This window comes from Vulpes vulpes, chromosome 12, assembly GCF_048418805.1.
Source record: "Vulpes vulpes isolate BD-2025 chromosome 12, VulVul3, whole genome shotgun sequence".
NCBI classification, from domain to species: domain Eukaryota; kingdom Metazoa; phylum Chordata; class Mammalia; order Carnivora; family Canidae; genus Vulpes; species Vulpes vulpes.
In genome coordinates, this window is record NC_132791.1 from 157,668,721 (window position 1) to 157,687,287 (window position 18,567).

Sequence of the window (18,567 nt, forward strand, 5' to 3'; positions counted from 1 at the left end):
GCCTCAGGCCACTGTTCACTCAACCTGTGGGGGGGCAGGGGTAGGGCTGCCAATCAGATGTGAAGGAGCCTGATGGGGGCTGTTGCTGTGGCAACAGCTAGCTCCAGCTCCCTTTGGGGCCCTGCCCTCCCCAGAACGGTGGTGCTTTCTCTCTCCTGCCCTGCTTCCTGAGCCTGCTGGAAGACGATGGAGGGAGCCACCCGCTGTCTCCACCATAACTTATTAATGATAATTAGACCCAGTTAAACATTTATTAGAGTAGACAGCTGCACCCTATAAACCTGTGCCTGTGGATGTGTGTAAGTCCCGGTGGAGGTCCTACGGAGTCAGTTGGCCTTATTCAGGAGGGGCTCTCCCTGACAGCTCTGGGTTAAAGTGTCCCAGAGCCTTCTGCATTCCTCCAACTGGAGGAGCTGTGGTCTCTCATCGGTGGGGGTCAGGAGCATCCCCTTCGTTGGGATGTGCTGGGCGCATAGCAGTTTTTAACTACAGTTAGGAATTAAAATGTTTGGGCAGCCGAGGTGGCTCAGCGGTTTAGCGCCGCCTTCAGCCCAGGGTGTGATCCTGGAGACCCAGGATCGAGTCCCACGTCGGGCTCCCTGTATGGAGCCTGCTTCTCCCTCTGCCTGTGTCTCTGCCCTTCTCTCTCTCTCTCTCTCTCTGTCTCTATGAATAAATACAATCTTTAAAAAAAATAGGAATTAAAATGTTTAAAGAGGAAGATTACAGGTCTGCAGAGACCCAGTGCTCAGCCTCCCAGAGGAGGTGGCTGCTGTGTTTGAGGTGGGGCAGCAGGCCTGGGGACGAGGTGTGCAGAGGTGGGGGCTCCAGGAGAGATGCCCCATCAGCTCTCACCCGGGGAGACCTGGGAGGGCAGGAGAGCCAGGAATGCTCAAGAAAACCACAGCTGAGAGACCTGAGGGAGGCACAGAAGGTTGGGTAGAGAAGGGGAGGCCAAGGAAAGCCCACGAGGCAGGGCCCCCAGGGAAAAGATATGGGAAGAAAAGGAGAACATAGGGGGAAGCCTGGAGTCAGAGTGCTAGGTTCCCGACCCAGAGCCAGAGATGCAGCAGGTGAGCTGACCCCAGAGACTTCCCACCCATCTGCTCTACAAGTGTGTGAGCTCAGGCCAGAGGTATTGGGTGCTGAGCTGGTGTTGGGCCCTGGAGCAGCTCCCAGGAGGGACCAGGCCTCTGAGGGGGTAGGTCAGGGGTCAGGTGAGGGGCTCTGATTCTGATGTGAGGAGGGGTCTAAGCAAAACTGGGGCAGGTTCCCCGTGGTAGAGTTGGCCTGAGGATTTGTTTCTTGCTTTGTGTGGGGCTCCCACTGAGGTGGTGCGGGTGCGAGATCAGGGAGATGCCCCCTCCACAGCTGTGGAGGAGAAGAGGGCTGAGAATTGCTACCATAAGGAAATGCCCTGAGGCTGGTGGGCTTGAGGGGGGGAGGGGCCAGGTCCTATCACATGTGCAAGGGTAGGTATATGTGGCCTCAATGGGCACACGTGTTCCCATGAGTGCCAGCACAAACGTGTGGATGGGTGGCTGTGTCCCCAAGGGGTTGAACATATTGAATGCATGTTGGTCTGTGCAGGTGTGTGGATGCAGGAAATGTGCACAGACCTTGGGGCCTGGGTGGCAGCAGGTGCTGGGCCCTGACCTTCCCTTCCCCTGTGCCACTCCCCAGCATGCCGAGGAATGCTGTGTGGCTTCGGTGCTGTGTGTGAGCCCAGTGCAGGGGGTTCAGGCCGAGCCTCCTGCGTGTGCAAGAAGAGTGCCTGTCCCGCCGTGGTGGCGCCCGTGTGTGGCTCTGACGCCTCCACCTACAGCAATGAGTGTGAGCTGCAGCGGGCTCAGTGCAGCCAGCAGCGCCGTATCCGCCTACTCAGTCGTGGACCCTGTGGTGAGTGCAGGTATGAGGGGGGCATTCCAGAGTGTGCAGTGGATGGCTCCGTGACCCTGCCCCGCCCCACCCACAGGTTCCCGGGACCCCTGCTCCAATGTGACATGCAGCTTCGGCAGCACCTGTGTGCGCTCAGCAGATGGGCAGACAGCCACATGCCTGTGCCCTGCCACCTGCCGGGGGCCCCCGGAGGGCCCCGTGTGTGGGAGCGACGGTGCTGACTACCCCAGTGAGTGCCAGCTCCTGCGCCTTGCGTGCACTCGCCAGGAGAACATCGTCAAGAAGTTTGATGGCCCTTGTGGTGAGCCCTGCCCTGTGCCCTGCCATGTTTCTTCTACGTGTGCATGTCTGTGTGGCACAGTATCCTGACCTCTGCCCTCCCGCATCCTAGACCCCTGTCAGGGCACCCACCATGACCTGAGCCGTGTCTGCCGCGTTCACCCACGCACGCGGCATCCTGAGATGCTCCTCCGGCCAGAGAGTTGCCCTTCTCGGCAAGCACCTGTGTGCGGGGATGATGGAGTCACCTATGACAACGACTGCGTAATGGGCCGCACGGGAGCCGCCCGTGGCCTTCTCCTCCAGAAAGTGCGCTCTGGCCAGTGCCAGCCTCAAGGTGGGTGGTTCCTGGTGGTGTGACCTAGGGCCCTGCCTGTCCCACAGTCACTAGCAGTCCTCACTGGTACCCACTCATCCTCCCCTCTTTGCCCATGGGGCACATGGTGGTGTGACCTAGGGCCCTGCCTGTCCCATAGTCACTGGCAGTCCTCACTGGTACCCACTCATCCTCCCCTCTTTGCCCATGGGTCCCCTCTATGTGCCTCATGGGGGCTGACAGGGTGCTCTGGGCTGAGTGATCTCCTTGCTTCACCCTCCCAGACCAGTGTCCAGATGTGTGCAGGTTCAATGCTGTGTGTCTGTCCCGCCGAGGCCGCCCCCGCTGCTCCTGCGACCGTGTCATCTGTGATGGGGCTTATAGACCCGTGTGTGCTCACGACGGTCACACGTATGATAATGACTGCTGGCGCCAGCAAGCTGAGTGTCGGCAGCAGCGCACCATTCCCGCCAAGCACCAGGGCCCGTGTGGTGAGCACCGGCGGGTGGGGCCCGTGCTGAGAACGGGCTGGTCCTGAGTTGGTCCTGAGTCAGTCCTGCTGCCTGTCATCACACACCATCTCCATCCTGAGTCATGCTCCTCCTGGGGTCCTGGGTGAGGGCCAGTTGTGGGGGAGGCCTGGCAGGGCTGTTGTCCATCAGTAGGCTCTAGGGAAGTGGATTCTGTGTGGAGGGTGTCTGGAGCCCCCAGGGGCAGTGGGCAGAGGTGGGGGTCACTGTGCAGGCTCCCTCGTACCCGTGCGAGGCTGTCTTGCCCCAGAAGCCTCCAGTCCCGGGGCCCCACTCTGGGGACACCACTGCCCCCCCAAAGGCCAAGTGTCAGTCAGCCCTTAGCACGGGGAGTGGAGGGGTGGGAGGGTGGGGGGCAGAGAGCGGAGCCGGCGTCTAATGTGTGGGCTGGGCTGCCGCGGCTCTGCCAACACCCCACTCTGTGTCCGTCTGTTGGTCTGTCCGTCTCTCTTCCATCTCTCCGCGCTCTCTGCGTCTGTCCTTCCTTCCCTCTCTGCTCCGCCTCTTGTGTCTTCCAGCCTGACCTGCTGGCAGGATGAGGTACCGCGCCTGCCGCCAGGAGCCCACAGCCCGAGGTCTGCCCCGGCTCATTTGGGGGGGGGGGTGGCTCGCTGCTGCCTGGCCTTGTGGTCCTCAGAGCAAGTGGACAGACACCTCCTCCTCCTTGTGGCCCTGGGGTGACTGTGGGCTACAGGCCCCGCCCTCCCACACTAGGGTGTCCCAGGGCTGCTGGTGGTCAGCGATCAGCGGCCTGGGTGGCTACACAGCCTGGCCCTTCCTCAAGCCGCTTTGGGCAGTCAGGAAGGTCCTATGTCTTGGGGGCAGCCCCTCCCGCATTCAGGCACTGAGGCGGTTTGGGTCTGTGTCCCTGTCTGCGTCTGTCCTGTGTCTGCCCCTTTCTCTGCTGTGTCCTGAGCATTCGGCTCCTCTCCCTGTCCACTTTCCGTCCGCTGTCCCCACCCTGGGAGAGGGTCTGCTGCGTGGAGCTGGGGGCTTTGTGCATGAGCCTGGGGGGATAGGAGGAGCTCACTGAGGGCCTGTATTCTCCCCAGACCAGCCCCTGTCCCCGTGCCTTGGGGTGCGGTGTCCTTTTGGGGCAACATGTGCCGTGAAGAATGGGGAAGCTGAGTGCGTGTGCCAGCAGGTGTGTTCGGGCATCTATGATCCTGTGTGTGGCAGTGATGGTGTCACATATGGCAGCACATGTGAACTGGAAGCCACGGCCTGCGCCCTTGGACGGGAGATCCGGGTGGCTCGCAGAGGACCCTGTGGTCAGTAGTGGGCAAATGAGTCTTGCTAGGGGGTTGTGAGTCCTGGTTGTCATGGTGACAGAGCCTCTTCCTCAGACCGCTGTGGGCAGTGCCGCTTTGGAGCTCTGTGTGAGGCTGAGACTGGGCGCTGTGTGTGCCCCTCCGAGTGCGTGGCCTCGGCTCAACCTGTGTGCGGTTCTGATGGGCGCACGTATGCCAGCGAGTGTGAGCTGCACGTCCACGCCTGCACACACCAGATCAGCCTGCATGTGGTCTCAGCTGGACACTGCCGTAAGTGGGGTCAGCGGTGGGTAGGCTGTGGTCCTGTCTCCCTCAGCTGGGGTCCACTGACCCCTACCTGGCCCTGCCCTTTGCAGAGACCTGCGGAGACACAGTGTGTGCTTTCGGGGCAGTGTGCTTGGCTGGGCAATGTGTGTGTCCCCGATGTGAGCGACCCCCACCCGGGCCCGTGTGTGGCAGCGATGGTGTCACCTATGACAGTGCCTGTCATCTCCGAGAAGCTGCCTGCCAGCAACAGACACAGATTGAGGAGGCCCGGGCGGGGCCCTGTGAGCAGGGTAGGTTTGGGGATGCCAGGCGGGGGCTGCTGTGTATCAGCCTCCAGCATGACCCTGTGGGTGACCCAGCCCCCTCCCCACAGCTGAGTGTGGCTCTGGAGGCTCTGGCTCCGGAGAGGATGGCGAGTGTGAGCAGGAGCTGTGCCAGCAGCATGGCGGTGTCTGGGATGAGGACTCGGAAGATGGGCCTTGCGTCTGTGACTTCAGCTGCCATAGCGTCCTGAGGAGCCCGGTGAGGCCCCCACCTCCCCTGGCCCTGGGCAGGCAGCGAGGAATGGCTGTGGCCACCCACCCTGACACCACCCCTCCAGGTCTGTGGCTCAGATGGGCTCACCTATGGCACCGAGTGTGAGCTGAAGAAGGCCAGGTGTGAATCACGGCGAGAACTGTACGTCACAGCGCAGGGAGCCTGCCGTGGTGAGTGGGCCCTTGAGGCCCATGTGGGTGTGTGCACAAGGGCCCATGCACACCTGTGCAATCGCCTGTGTGTTCAAAGCTGTGTGTGCATGCAGGGGTAAGGCACACATGTGTGCATATCTTCATGGGTGTTGTGTGTGTGCTGGGGTGGTTCTAAGAGTGCAATGCTGATGAGTATTCACGTTTGTGCAACTGCAGTATTTGGGCGTGGGTGCCTTGTGGTTAGCAGGGTGCCCTAAGCACCTGAGTTCTATGGGCCAGACTGGGCTCCGGGTGGGGAGGTGGTAGACTGGTGACGCCCCCCACTTCGGGACACTTTCTGTCTCCTGGGGGGAGGCTGATGGTGACCCAGTAAATATTACATTTATCATCCTTACCTGTGTGCACAAGTGCTCGTGAGCGTGTGCAGACGTATGTGTGCACAAATGTGTGTCTGTGTGGGTGTGTTTGATGCATGGAGTTTGGGAGGAATGTGGGTAAATGTGCACACACACGTTTTTGTACACGTATGTACCAGTTGGTAAAAACACCGTAACCTAAGCATGTTTGGTTCTGGTTGTATGTGTGTGTATAGGGCTGTATGGCTATGATCTTGGGGCGCTGTGCATGTTCTCGGTCCTGTGTGTACAGGTGTGTTTTTATAACTAGTGTGGGTCCTCTCCTATGTCCTGAGCTCCAGGTACCCAGGTCCTGCTGCGATTTGGCATCAGGAGGGCTGAGTGGTGACAACCAGGGGAGGTTGAGGTGGAGTGGCCAGGCCCAAGGTAGACATCTGGCAATGCGTGACATCTGAACTCTCTGTCACTCCCTGCAGGCCCCACCTTGGCCCCATTGCTACCTGCAGTTCCCCCGCACTGCACCCAGACCCCCTATGGCTGCTGCCAGGACAACGTCACTGCTGCCCGGGGTGTGGGCCTGGCTGGCTGCCCCAGTGAGTACTCAAGCCCAGCCCTAGCCCACAGCCAAGTGGACGTGTGTAGCTGCAGTGACCTTATCCTGCCCTGGCTTGCAGGCTCCTGCCAATGCAACCCACATGGCTCCTACAGTGGCACCTGTGACCCAACTACGGGTCAGTGCTCTTGCCGCCCAGGCGTCGGGGGCCTCAAGTGTGACCGCTGTGAGCCTGGCTTCTGGAACTTCCGTGGCATTGTCACTGATGGCCGGAGCGGCTGCACCCGTGAGTGACAGGGGCAATGGTCAGTCCCCTGCCGAACATTCCCCCCTGTCCATCTTGTCCCTGTGCTCCTTGTCTCACCTGCTCAGACCCTAGCCTGACCCACACCAGGCAGAAACTGGGCCAGGCTCTGGAGCCAATGGGGAAATGAGGCGCAGACCTCAGGTTCCTCCCCCTGCCTCCCAGCCTGCAGCTGTGACCCCCGGGGCGCTGTGCGGGATGACTGCGAGCAGATGACCGGGCTGTGTTCATGTAAGCCTGGGGTGGCTGGACCTAAGTGCGGGCAGTGTCCAGATGGCCACGCTCTGGGCCCTGGCGGCTGTGAAACAGGTGAGAGCCAAGCCAGGCACTGCCCTTGGCTCTCCATGCTCGAGGTGGGGCCATCATAGGGGTCAGGCCTCCTCAGCTGGCAGCAGGGTCTCCCATGTCTGCTTCAGACTCCTTGGCGCCTGAGACGTGTGCTGAGATGCGCTGTGAGTTTGGGGCGTCCTGCGTGGAGGAGGCTGGCTCTGCACGCTGTGTGTGCCCAACGTCTACCTGTCTGGGGGCCAATGCTACCAAGGTGAGGGCTGGGGCATGTGGGGGGCTGTGGGTGTGGGGAGAGGGCCTCTCCCCAAGCATCCTTGCCCTGTGCCCCAGGTCTGTGGGTCAGATGGAGTCACCTACGGCAATGAGTGCCAGCTGAGGACCATCGCCTGCCGCCAGGGCTTGGACATCTCCATCCAGAGCCTTGGCCCATGCCAGGGTGAGGCCTAACCCACTGCCTCAGAACTGACCAAGAAGGCCTGACTGGGCTGACCACCTGACCCGGCCCTCCACTCAGACTCTGTTCTCCTTGCAGAGGCTGTTGCTCCTGGGGCCCGCCCAACATCTGTACCCAGGGCCACCTCAGGGCTCAGCACGAGCAAGGCGCTGCCACCCGCCCCCAGCACCCTCCCCCTGGCTCCCAGCAGCACCCCTCATAGCCGGCCCACGCCTCGACCCTCACCAGGACCTCGGACCACTGCCAGCATTCCCAGGACTGTCACGAGGCCTGTGCTGACCATGCCCCCCACAGCCCCGGCCACGGCAGCCAACCTCGCCACATCTGCTTTTGGCGAGTCTGGCAGTGCTGACGGGAGCGGCGATGAGGGGTTGAGTGGTGACCTGGAGGCCAGTGGGACTGGCTCAGGGGGTGAGCATGGTCTCAGGGACATGGGGGACAGGGCCTGGGAGGGCTCTCCCTCTGGCCAGGCTTAGACTATATCTCCCCAGGACTCGAGCCCCCTGAAGGTGGCAGTGCTGTGACCCCTGAGCCACCCATGGAGAGGGCTTCTTGCTACAACTCGCCTTTGGGCTGCTGCTCGGATGGCAAGACGCCCTCGCTGGATGCAGAAGGTTCCAACTGTCCTGGTGAGTGGGTAGCCGGGGACTGGGGTGGAGCGTGAACAGTGGCCTGGACACGGCCAGAAATGCTGTCTCTCCTCCCAGGCAGGAGACCTGCCCAGAAGGTGGGCGCTCAGGGTTTATGGTCTTCTGATTTTAGCATACATGTGTACATGGCCTTGGGGATTCAGCATAGGCATGCACATGTGTGGTCTCGGCCCCCACAAATGTGTGGGTGCCTGGGACCCTGCGGCTAACTTGTCTCTCCTGTTGCAAGCCCGCCTGGAGCACTGCTCCAAGAAGTCTGCCTGGTAACTGCTGCCAGCCCTGCCCCGACACCCCACTAACCTCATGCCCATCTGACTAACCCACCCTGCACCCCATGTGGTTTGCTGCTGGGGCCTGTACCCATGGCCTGCCCAGAGGCCAGGCAGGTGCCAGGCAGGGCCTCACTGCCCCCTCCCCCACAGCCACCAAGGCGTTCCAGGGTGTGTTGGAGCTTGAGGGCGTGGAGGGGCAAGAGCTGTTCTACACGCCGGAGATGGCTGACCCCAAGTCAGAGCTTTTTGGGGAGACCGCTAGGAGCATCGAGAGCACCGTACGTGCAGGGGTGCAGCTTTCCCCAGGACAGACCCAGACGAGCTGGAGTGGGAGGGCCTAACAGCCCGGCCCCGGCAGCTCCCCAGAGCCCTCACCCACTCCCCACCTGCAGCTGGATGACCTCTTCCGGAACTCAGAGGTTAAGAAGGACTTCCGAAGCGTCCGGCTGAGGGACTTGGGGCCTGGCAGCTCAGTCCGAGCCATTGTGGATGTGCACTTTGACCCTGGTGAGTCCCCCACCCTGGGCCCTCTTGGAGGCAGCAGGTGTCTGTGTGGGGCTCTACCATGCTCCATGTCCCCTCCTTCTCAGCCACAACCTTTAGGGCGCCTGATGTGGGCCAAGCCCTGCTCCGGCAGATACAGGCATCCCGGCGCCGGTCCCTGGGTGTACGGCGGCCACTGCAGGAGCACGTGCGCTTTATGGACTTTGGTGAGTGCCCAGGCTGGCCAAGTGCTGCAGCTCGCCTGTCCCCTTCCCTGCTACCCCCAGAACCCTTGACCCTGCTGGCCCTGCCTGTGCTCTGCTTTCTGTGGGTCCTGACAGTCCTCCTCCCCCCAGACTGGTTTCCTGCATTCTTCACGGGAGCCACCACAGGAGCAACACCCGCCGCAGCCACGGCCAGAGCCACCACGGTGGCCCACCTGCCACCTGCTGGGACCCAGTGGGCCCTCTACCCCAGTCACACAAGCCGGCCTGTGGGCAGGACCACAGCCCCACCCACCACACGCCAGCCTCCCACCACTGCCCCCCGTCGCGTGCCCGGACGCCGGCCCTTGCCCCCAGGCACCCAGCAGCCCCCGAAGCCCTGCGACTCCCAGCCCTGCCTCCATGGGGGAACCTGCCAGGACCAGGACTCGGGTGGAGGCTTCACCTGCAGCTGCCCAGTGGGCAGGAGGGGTGCCGTCTGTGAGAAGGGTAAGGGTCATCCATGCTGGAGAGAGGCAGGGAGGCAGAGGGGAGCAGGTTGTAGCTGGGCCAGGGCCAGGGCCAGGGCCAGGGTGGGGAGCCAAGGCTGGGGCTTTCAGTTTGGAGGAGCACAGCAAGGGGGGCCAGCATCCTGTGCACCCTTCCAGCTGGTCTCCCCCATCTCCCTGCAGCCCTGCACCTCTTGGTGCCAGCTTTCAATGGCCGCTCCTTCCTGGCCTTCCCCACCCTCCGTGCCTACCACACGCTGCGCCTAACACTTGAGTTCCGGGCACTAGAGCCACAGGGCCTGCTGCTCTATAATGGCAATGCCCAGGGCAAGGACTTCCTGGCATTGACGCTGCTGGGGGGCCGTGTGCAGCTCAGGTCAGTGGATAGGGCAGCCCAGAGGGGGTGGGGGGACATGCTGGGATGAGGGTGGCCAGGGGTGGAGCCAAGGCGGGTGAGGAGTGAGGGCAAGAGGCTGAGGTTTGGCATGGCCCTGGCTCCCTTTGGCTGACCTGAGGGTCTACTCCCATCCATCAGGTTTGACACAGGCTCCGGGCCTGCAGTACTGACCAGCTCAGTGCCTATAGAGCCTGGCCGCTGGCATCACTTGGAGCTGTCTCGGCACTGGCGCCGGGGGACACTTTCAGTGGATGGTGAGCCCCTGGTGCTGGGCCACAGCCCCAGCGGTACAGATGGTCTCAACCTGGACACAGACCTTTTTGTGGGCGGCATCCCTGAGGATCAGGCTTCTGTGTGAGCATCAAGGAGGGTGGGGTAGCCCTGACCCTGGACCCCTGACCTTTGGGTGGCACCCAGGAGGCCCAAGCTGTGGATAGCAAAATGGGTGGAAGGACAAGTGTGATGATGGCAGTGACCCTGATCGGATCCTGATCCTGGTCCTCACCCTGTGCCCTGGGTGGCTGCCGTGTTACCACTGAGGAGGGGCTGGGCCAGCCCCCTTGACCCTCAGTGCACTTCTGGGTTCTGTCCTGTTTGTGGGACTGGCCATTCCGGGACCCCCTAGAGGAGGGATAGGCTGGGGACCACCTCGATCCTGGCTGGCTGGAGGTGCCAGTGTTACAGTTGCCTTGGTCTCTGGCCTCTGATGCCCGACCCTCTGGCGGCAGGGTACTCGAAAGGACGTCCATCAGCGTTGGCCTCAAGGGCTGCATCCGCCTGCTGGATGTCAATAATCAGCGTTTAGAGCTCAGCAGCTGGCCAGGGGCTGCAGCCCGAAGCTCCGGGGTGGGCAAGTGTGGAGACCACCCCTGCCTGCCCAACCCCTGCCTCGACGGGGCTCCGTGCCAGGCCCTGGAGGCTGGCATGTTCCACTGTCAGTGCCCACCTGGCCGCTTTGGTGAGCGTGGGGCCCGGGCCGGGAGCCGGGGTGGGGGTGAGGGCATGCCCGTGTGTCTGGGCAGGGGCCCGAACCTCCTGGGACCCCATCTTGTCTCCTAGGTCCAACCTGTAGTGGTGACAAGAACCCCTGTGAGCCGAACCCCTGCCATGGGGCAGCCCCCTGCCGTGTGCTGCCTGATGGGGAAGCCAAGTGTGAATGCCCCCGAGGACGAGGGGGTGCCATCTGCCAGACAGGTGGGGGCCCTGGGCCGTCAGTGCAGGGAGGAGGATGGGGATGAGGAGTTAAGGGTTAAGCATTTGGGTGTGGGTTCTGGTTGATGTTAGGGTCATGGTTCAGGTTGGTGTTAGGGCTTGAGTTAGGCCTGGAGCTTGCAGATCAGTGGAGTTACAGGAAGCCCCAGGGGTCAGGGCCGGCCCCCCGTGTGACCACTGTCCTCTCCTCCACAGTCTCGGAGCGGGATTCTTCCCAGCCCTTCCTGGCTGACTTCCATGGCTTCTCCTACCTGGAGCTGAAAGGGTTGCATACCTTTGAGCGGGACCTGGGGTCAGTAGACAGAAGGGGGGGATGAGGGGAAACCTCCCCCTAACCCCCGTCCAGCCTGCGGGCTGAAGGGCCATTGAGATGCCTGCCCACTTGAGTCTAACTGACCCCAGGGAGAAGCTGGCACTGGAGGTGGTGTTCCTGGCCCGTGGGCCCAGTGGTTTGCTCCTCTACAATGGGCAGAAGACAGACGGCAAGGGGGACTTTGTGTCACTGGCGTTGCATGACCGCTTCTTGGAATTCCGCTATGACCTGGGCAAAGGGGCAGCGGTCATCAGGTGCGCCCTCGTGGCTGGGCATGGGGGTGAGGCTGGAGACACTCTGGGGTGGCCGGCTGGCAGGGCCCAGAGCCTGCTCACTGTAACCCCTCCTCACCAGGAGCAAGGAGCCAGTGGCCCTGGACACCTGGACCAGGGTCTCACTAGAGCGCAATGGCCGCAAGGGTGCCATGCGTGTCAGTGATGGGCCTCGCGTGCTGGGAGAGTCCCCGGTGAGTATCCCTGCCGCCCTGGTCCTCCCATCACCAACTTGCCTGCCTCCTTGCTCCTCCCTGTTCTCCTGGGAGGCCTGGCCGCCCCCACCCCACAGCTGGCTCTCACTGAACTGTTTTCTCCCCCATCCGCCCTGTGCTCTGACTGTCTCTCTCTGCCCTCACTGCTCTCTGGCCCTTGCTCTGCAACCCCCACCCTGCTCTTCGGACGACAGAAATCCCGCAAGGTACTGGTCTCTTGCTCTCACCCTACTCATTTACCTTCTAGAGTAGCTCCTGCCCCCACTAAGTACGCATTGGCCATGTTCGTGATTAACTCTGCCTCCTAGCTAGGCTGATGGGCGAGGGGGGGTCCCTGCAGGCTGGTGGGGCTGCTGGTCAGGGCCCTGTGTCTGGGTCTCTGCCCAGTGCACAGGCCCCGCAGCCCCTCACCCACCATCTTCCCCCACCCCAGGTGCCACACACTGTCCTCAACCTGAAGGAGCCACTCTATGTTGGAGGGGCCCCTGACTTCAGCAAACTGGCCCGGGCAGCTGCGGTATTCTCTGGCTTCGATGGCGCCATCCAACTGGTACATAGGGCAGGGGTGGGGCCCCTCCCAGAGGTGGCCCAGAGGTGGTGGCTCCTGTGGTAGAGAGGCCAGCAGTCCAGACAGAGGTTCTCCATCTCTTATCCCTCCAGGTCTCCTTGAAAGGCCACCAGCTGCTGACCCAGGAGCACGTGGTGCGGTCAGTGGATGTCTCGTCTTTTGCCCACCACCCTTGTACTCAGGCCTCGGGCCACCCGTGCCTCAATGGGGCCTCCTGCCTCCCTCGAGAGGCCTCCTATGAGTGCCTGTGCCCCGGGGGCTTCTCAGGGCTTCACTGTGAGAAGGGTAAGGGTGAGCGCTGCCCAGCCCCTGACTGAGACTGGATAGGGGGAGCCCTGCCTGAGGCGGCCCTCACCCCGACTATCTCTCAGGGCTGATTGAGAAGTCAGCAGGGGATGTGGACGCCCTGGCCTTTGACGGACAGACCTACGTCGAGTACCTCAATGCCGTGACTGAGAGGTAACACGCCACCTGGGAGCCGGGCACCCCTCTGCCCTCTGCGGTCTGTCTGGTCCTGTCCGTGCATGCCGTGCACGGTAAGACGCTGGACCCTCCACACCCACCCTCCTCCTATGGCCAGGAGGGCAAGGCCCAGTGTTCACCCCCTCCTCCACTCCTTCCTTCTCACCACCTCTGTCTCTTTGTTTCCAAGCGAACTGACCAATGAGATCCCAGCGTAAGTAGCACCTTGGCCCCCTCTCCCACCTTCACTCTCACCCATCTCAGCTCCTCATCCACGGCAGCACATCCCAAGCCTCACCCCCACCCTGCAGAGGGCAGGGGCAAGACTTTCCATTCTGGTGTAAGAGAATGGGGTGAGGGGTTGTTCATGCTGAGGGCCAGTCACTCCTTCCACCCCCTGTAGCCACTGCCCTGACACAAGGCACCAGCATAGTGTGTACGTATGTGTGTGTGCCTTAGAGGGCATGTATGTATGCATGCATTAGAGGCCACGTGTGTATGCGTGCACATGCGTCCCTGCACGTGTACCTCATGTGCCTATGTGTATACAGATGCACACATGTGCTCAGACATCCAGGGGCCTTCCCAGGCATCCGAGCACTCAGCCTCCCCTCTCCATCTCTGCCCTTGGCCTGGGTCATGCCCACCAACCCTATGTGTAAGCATGTGACCTTGCCTCGGCTCTGTGGCGGGTAGAGCCAGGTCCCGGGGTCCTGTGTGTCCCCCATGGGTGCTTGCTGTCTCACTCTCCATTGCTGGAAAGGGGACTTGGGGAGGGGCTGCCAGGTCCCCCCACCGACCCTACAGTACAGCCTGTCTGTCCCCTGCTCACCTGCTTCCCCTCTTTTCCGGCTTCTAAGTCCTGATGCTCCGGATTCCGGGGCCCTTCCCAGGTGAGCAGTGGCACCCCAACCCTCGCTGTCTGCACCTCATTCCTCTGCTTATGTATCTGCCGTCTGGCCCTGTGTCCTAGCGTCCATCTCTCGGCCTGTCTGTGCCATGCGGGAGTCCACCCACCCACCCATCCAGTCTCCCCGGGCCTCCTCACAGCTGCGGTCATGGCCCTGGCCCTCCCTCCTCCTGCCCCCCATCTCTGGCTGCCCTCCCGGAGGCCCTGACCCACTCTCTGCTTGCAGTGAGAAGGCCCTGCAGAGCAACCACTTTGAGCTGAGCCTGCGCACGGAAGCCACTCAGGGGCTGGTGCTGTGGAGCGGCAAGGCCACGGAGCGGGCCGACTATGTCGCACTGGCCATCGTGGATGGGCGCCTGCAGCTGACCTATGACCTGGGCTCCCAGCCCGTCGTGCTGCGCTCCACTGTGCCGGTCAACACCAACCGCTGGCTACGAGTCAGGGCACATAGGTCAGTGGGAAGCCTGGTACACCCAGAATAGCGGCGGGTGGTGCCTGGACTTGCCCAGCCGGGGTGTGCCCAGTCACTCATGACCACTGCCAGCGATGGGGGAGGGACAGGAGGACAAAAGAGAAGCAGTTACGGCCGAGGAATCCCTGATCCCAAAGGGGGGTACTTGTTCTGCCCCACTTATGTGTGGAGACCTGTCTGTATAGTCTGAGCCTGGCCATCCCCTACAGCAAAGTCTAACCCATATGAGCCCCCCCCCCCCCCACCGCCCTAGCCACCACGTGTTCTGCTAGGGACCATGGCCATCTCATTCTGGTCCTGGGGGTGATGGTGGTGGGACCCAGGGCAGGGCTTCTGGGTGAGAGGGATATGGGGCTCAGATGGGGGTTGGGGGCAGGTGTGACCTCTGGAACTGTCTGATGGTCTCACCCACCCCCAGGGAACAGAGGGAAGGTTCCCTTCAGGTGGGCAATGAGGCTCCCGTGACTGGCTCTTCCCCGCTGGGTGCCACACAGCTAGACACAGACGGAACTCTATGGCTGGGTGAGTGTTTTCGGGGCAGCCAGAGTCGGGGGAGCCCCCCCAGGGTCTCAGAATCTCTGAAAGACAGACCTCATCCCCTGGGGTTAGCAACTAAGAGTGCCACCTGAGTCACCCCATCCAGGAGGGCAGACCAATGAGTCAGGGTAGGGCTCTGTCCACTTCCATCTTAGGCACTGCAGTTCCCTGGGCGATTGTGACTGTGGGGTGAGGAGGCTGGAGCATGTCTCCTGGTCAGATGGCCCCCTCACCCCCAGGGCACCGATAGGCCTCAGGTAATTCACTTGGTCTTTCTAGTATGGGCGGGTCTCTCTGCTGGCTGGTGCTCCAGGCTGCCCATCCCTTTGTCACACCGGGCGGTCTTCCTCCTGTCTTCCTGCAGGTGGTCTGGAGAAGCTGCCCATGGGCCAGGCCCTGCCCAAGGCCTATGGCACGGGCTTTGTGGGCTGCCTGCGGGATGTGGTGGTGGGCCAACACCCACTGCACCTGCTGGAGGATGCTGTCACCAAGCCAGAGCTCCGACCCTGTGCCGCCCCATGACATACAACACAGTCCACTACCTACCCCGTTGTCATTATTTTCTATTTTTGTAAATTCATTGCTTTTTTGATATGGTTTTCTTGCCTATGTGTTGGCCAGAGGGACTGCTGGACCAGCCTCCCTACCGTCCAAGCAGACAAGCTACAGAGATAAACTCTGTCTCGGGACTTGCAGGGGAGTTGGCACAGGCAGCTTGAAGGGCTTGACCAGCAGCAGCCTCAGGATGTGTGCCTCCACCCTGGCCCACTGTCTCAGCCCCTTCTGCTGGGCCTCCCTGTGTGTCCACTGTGTCCCCAGAGCAGGGAGGTGCTGCTGGGGCTTGAGGGGGCCCTTCTTCCACACAAATCCTAAGGGGTCTCTCCAGGTTCCCACTTGAGCTGCTCTTGCCCACTGCGTGTGCTGTAGGCCAGGGCTAGCCTCGAGCCCACACGGCCTCCTCCCAGGCCTCCTGTGCCAATACTGTGACTTAGAAGCAATGTTACTGTTGGGGCTGTGCTTCCCCTTCCTTCAACTATGTCCACCAGTCCCAGAGTGCTGGAGAAAAGAGGCCAGGCCCAGACCTGGTCAGGGCACCTTGGCCCTTAGCTGGCCTTGCCTGTCTACTCAGCCACCTTGGACATAGCTGTGTCCTCTCCCTGAGACCCCAGGTCCCAGTAGGAGCCCTGAGAGGGAGCAGAGCTGCTATGTGATGTGGTTGATGACCACGCCTCTTGGCTTGGCCAGCTGCCATCCCCCTCTGAAGGATGGATGTCCAGGTCTGACCACCAACCTTTGTGCATTGATTTCATTTGACACCTGCGATGACAGGGCCATCATCCTTCCTGTCCTGGCCCAAGGTCTCCTGAGTCCACACACCACACAGCAAACATCTAGCTCTGGTGTGAGGGGTGTCATTGTCCAATACCAAGGCCAAGGGGTTAGTGTAGAGGCAGCAGAGAAAACTGCAATATTACACCCCATCTCACCTGTCCCCCACCCCCTGTCCTGTGGGGGTGGCAGCCCTAACCCTCCCACAGTGGTGAATGGGCCAGTGAGCCCAAAGGCTGGAGGGAGCCCCATATGTCATGTTACTAACTACAGTCTGTGTCTGTGTCTGTGTCAATCACCGTGAAATAAAGTCTGAACACTTTAAAAGAGGTGCTGGCATCTGTCCACACCCAACACCACCCCTGAGCCCTGCCTGGCCGAGTGATCACTGACCTGGCTGCCTCCTCTCTTGTGGCTTCTTATTCAGCTTTGGTGTTTTGTTTTGTTTTGTTTTTCTTATTCAGCTTTGTGATACAGCACAGGCTCCAAGCTTCCTTAGGAGGCTCTGGATGGAGCAAAGGGCCTTGCACTGGGGTGTAGGGCTGCTTTTTGCAGAGTGCACACTGTTCTGGATGGGGGTGGTGCCCATGTGCATGCATGTGTCTGCACACATGTCCTCTATATCTGTATGTGAGCACTGGATGGGAAGGGGAACTGTGAAGAGAGTGGTCTGGTTGTACTAAGGACAGGAGGGTGGGGGGCCTGGAGGTGCAGCCAGGGTGGGTGGGTGGGTAGGGCACACACCCTTTTCATTGGCCTAGCTGGGAGGGTGACTGTTGGCCCTACTGGGAGACCCTAAGTAGGAGTCCCTGACATGGGTTGGTCCTGTGGAGCTATGACCCACCAGCCCCACAGTGTCTGTGAACCTCTAACAAGGATCAGGGGAAAAGGAGAGTTGAGTGGCCTTCTCTCTGAAACTGGTGACCTTTATAAAGGATAACTAAATGTTCTTTTTGTTATTGTTGTTAATAGAAAAAAGGTAGAAAATGAATATAAGGAAACAAAAATAACCATGCACTTTGCACCCAGGTGACCTGTTAGCCCATGCACATTCACATTTTAATCCATTATTCCTTAACTTGTTTGTTCAGGAGACATGTGTGGAATGCATGCTGTGTTAGTGTGTGCCAGTCAGTTGTCAGGTGCTGGGAAAGGGAAGGAGTGTGGCTCTGAACCCCAAGATGCTGAGGAAGGATAGGCAGGTGAAGATGCTTACAAGGGGCAGGACTAGCCTGAGGCTCCAGGGAAGGTCCAGGAAAACCTGGAGCTCAGACCCAGGTCTGAGGGTGAGGAAGTTGCTAGAGCAAGGGTGTGAAGGCCTGAGGTAGGGCAGGAGGTATCTGTACCTCAGTGCAAGTGTCCTGTGGCTAAACGGAAGTGATCTGAGCAGGAGGAAGTGCAGGACCAGCCCAAACAGCTGGAGGCCCTGGAGGGGCCTGACTCCATTCAGAGAAGCTGACTATCAGAGTAGTGGGAGCAGGTGAAGATAGGACAGACCCTGCAGGGCCTGGTTAGCCTGGGGATCTGTCTGAAGAGCTGTAGGAAGCTCCAGGAGGGCTTTGAACCAGAGTTGGTCAGACTTTATGAGAGCATTCCTGCTGTGTAGGACAGGGTACTGGGGCCCAAGAAAGACGGAGAAGAGAGGGATTTTGGAGCAGAGTGGATAGGCCTGTAGTGGGTGGGGGCGGGGGGAGCAGGGCACTAATGCAGGCACTGGGGCACCTGGGTGGCTGCCACCCTGACGTATCTGGAGGTGCTCAGCTTGAGGAGCTGAGACCCAACCGAATGGAGTTCAGGAAGCCATGCAGTACTAGGTGGAGGGCATGCTGAACATATGGGAGCCCTTGGGCTGCTCTGGGGGTCAAGTGAGGGGAGAAGAGGCTCTCATACCAGGAGGTCAAGGAGAAGGTGGGCCAGTAGGGCCAGGAGGACCAGGAGTGTCTCGGAGTTGATGCTTCCAGGAGAGGCTTCTCAGGGCAATTGCTGCTGAGGCTCAGGACCCTCAGGTGGCTAGGTGAAGTGACCTGAGTGTGTAGGAGAGAAAGTATCGCAGGCAGGAAGCACTGCCCCTCTGTCCATGGTGGACCAGTAGGGTGGCTGGGGATCTGGGCTTCAGGGTTGGAAGCTGCAGAAGGTTCCATGCCTTGCTGTACCACTCCTGAAGAAGTGGTAGAGGGGAGGTGGACAGGAGAGGGCCTTGATGTTCCTAATGAGTCTCAAGGTTGAGAGTCCAGAGGAATTAGGGTGCTGCTCCCAGTAAGAGGCTTAGGAGCAGGTGGTTTGGCCAGTGGGGGCTGGGCTGGGAACAAGCTGATGGGAAGCGGAGCTGGAGCACAGGTGAAGGGTGTGTCAGCACCACTTAGGGAGGAAGGGAGGGAGGGAAGCCCCCCACGGTAGGAGGATGGAGAGGGGGCTCCCTGGTCATCACACTGGATCCCGCCTCCGTCCCTCAGGGGTCTCCTCGTCCAGCTCCGCCCCCCCGCCCCCCCCCCCCCCCCCCCCCACACACACTAAGGAGACAATGCGGAAAGGCCCATGGGGCCTGGGACACGTGGGT

At 61.0% G+C, this 18,567-nt stretch overlaps 1 protein-coding gene across 15 annotated transcripts in view; it reads left to right on the forward strand.

Annotated features, from left to right (window-relative positions):
* Positions 1-16,376, forward strand: part of AGRN (agrin) — a 34,038-nt gene extending 17,662 nt beyond the window's left edge. For 3 of the 15 annotated variants that reach the window (XM_026007074.2, XM_072730922.1, XM_026007081.2), the window contains 36 exons: positions 1,684-1,899; positions 1,976-2,200; positions 2,291-2,515; positions 2,779-2,985; positions 4,077-4,295; positions 4,371-4,565; positions 4,652-4,852; positions 4,936-5,084; positions 5,164-5,269; positions 6,084-6,200; positions 6,282-6,446; positions 6,630-6,773; positions 6,881-7,005; positions 7,083-7,188; positions 7,267-7,617; positions 7,698-7,835; positions 8,279-8,406; positions 8,521-8,635; positions 8,719-8,838; positions 8,968-9,324; positions 9,507-9,699; positions 9,859-10,074; positions 10,449-10,678; positions 10,780-10,914; positions 11,128-11,224; positions 11,335-11,499; positions 11,600-11,711; positions 11,927-11,938; positions 12,166-12,282; positions 12,393-12,585; positions 12,672-12,759; positions 12,953-12,976; positions 13,623-13,655; positions 13,899-14,123; positions 14,563-14,666; positions 15,046-16,376. In XM_026007074.2, the coding sequence (XP_025862859.2) occupies positions 1,684-1,899; positions 1,976-2,200; positions 2,291-2,515; positions 2,779-2,985; positions 4,077-4,295; positions 4,371-4,565; positions 4,652-4,852; positions 4,936-5,084; positions 5,164-5,269; positions 6,084-6,200; positions 6,282-6,446; positions 6,630-6,773; positions 6,881-7,005; positions 7,083-7,188; positions 7,267-7,617; positions 7,698-7,835; positions 8,279-8,406; positions 8,521-8,635; positions 8,719-8,838; positions 8,968-9,324; positions 9,507-9,699; positions 9,859-10,074; positions 10,449-10,678; positions 10,780-10,914; positions 11,128-11,224; positions 11,335-11,499; positions 11,600-11,711; positions 11,927-11,938; positions 12,166-12,282; positions 12,393-12,585; positions 12,672-12,759; positions 12,953-12,976; positions 13,623-13,655; positions 13,899-14,123; positions 14,563-14,666; positions 15,046-15,203 (5,711 nt within the window). In that variant the 3' untranslated portion in view covers positions 15,204-16,376. The remainder of the gene's footprint in view (positions 1-1,683; positions 1,900-1,975; positions 2,201-2,290; positions 2,516-2,778; positions 2,986-4,076; positions 4,296-4,370; positions 4,566-4,651; positions 4,853-4,935; positions 5,085-5,163; positions 5,270-6,083; positions 6,201-6,281; positions 6,447-6,629; positions 6,774-6,880; positions 7,006-7,082; positions 7,189-7,266; positions 7,618-7,697; positions 7,836-8,278; positions 8,407-8,520; positions 8,636-8,718; positions 8,839-8,967; positions 9,325-9,506; positions 9,700-9,858; positions 10,075-10,448; positions 10,679-10,779; positions 10,915-11,127; positions 11,225-11,334; positions 11,500-11,599; positions 11,712-11,926; positions 11,939-12,165; positions 12,283-12,392; positions 12,586-12,671; positions 12,760-12,952; positions 12,977-13,622; positions 13,656-13,898; positions 14,124-14,562; positions 14,667-15,045) is intronic. The other 12 variants (XM_026007080.2, XM_072730923.1, XM_072730921.1 and 9 more) reach the window with 9 other exon arrangements.
* Positions 16,377-18,567: the final 2,191 nt, after the last annotated feature.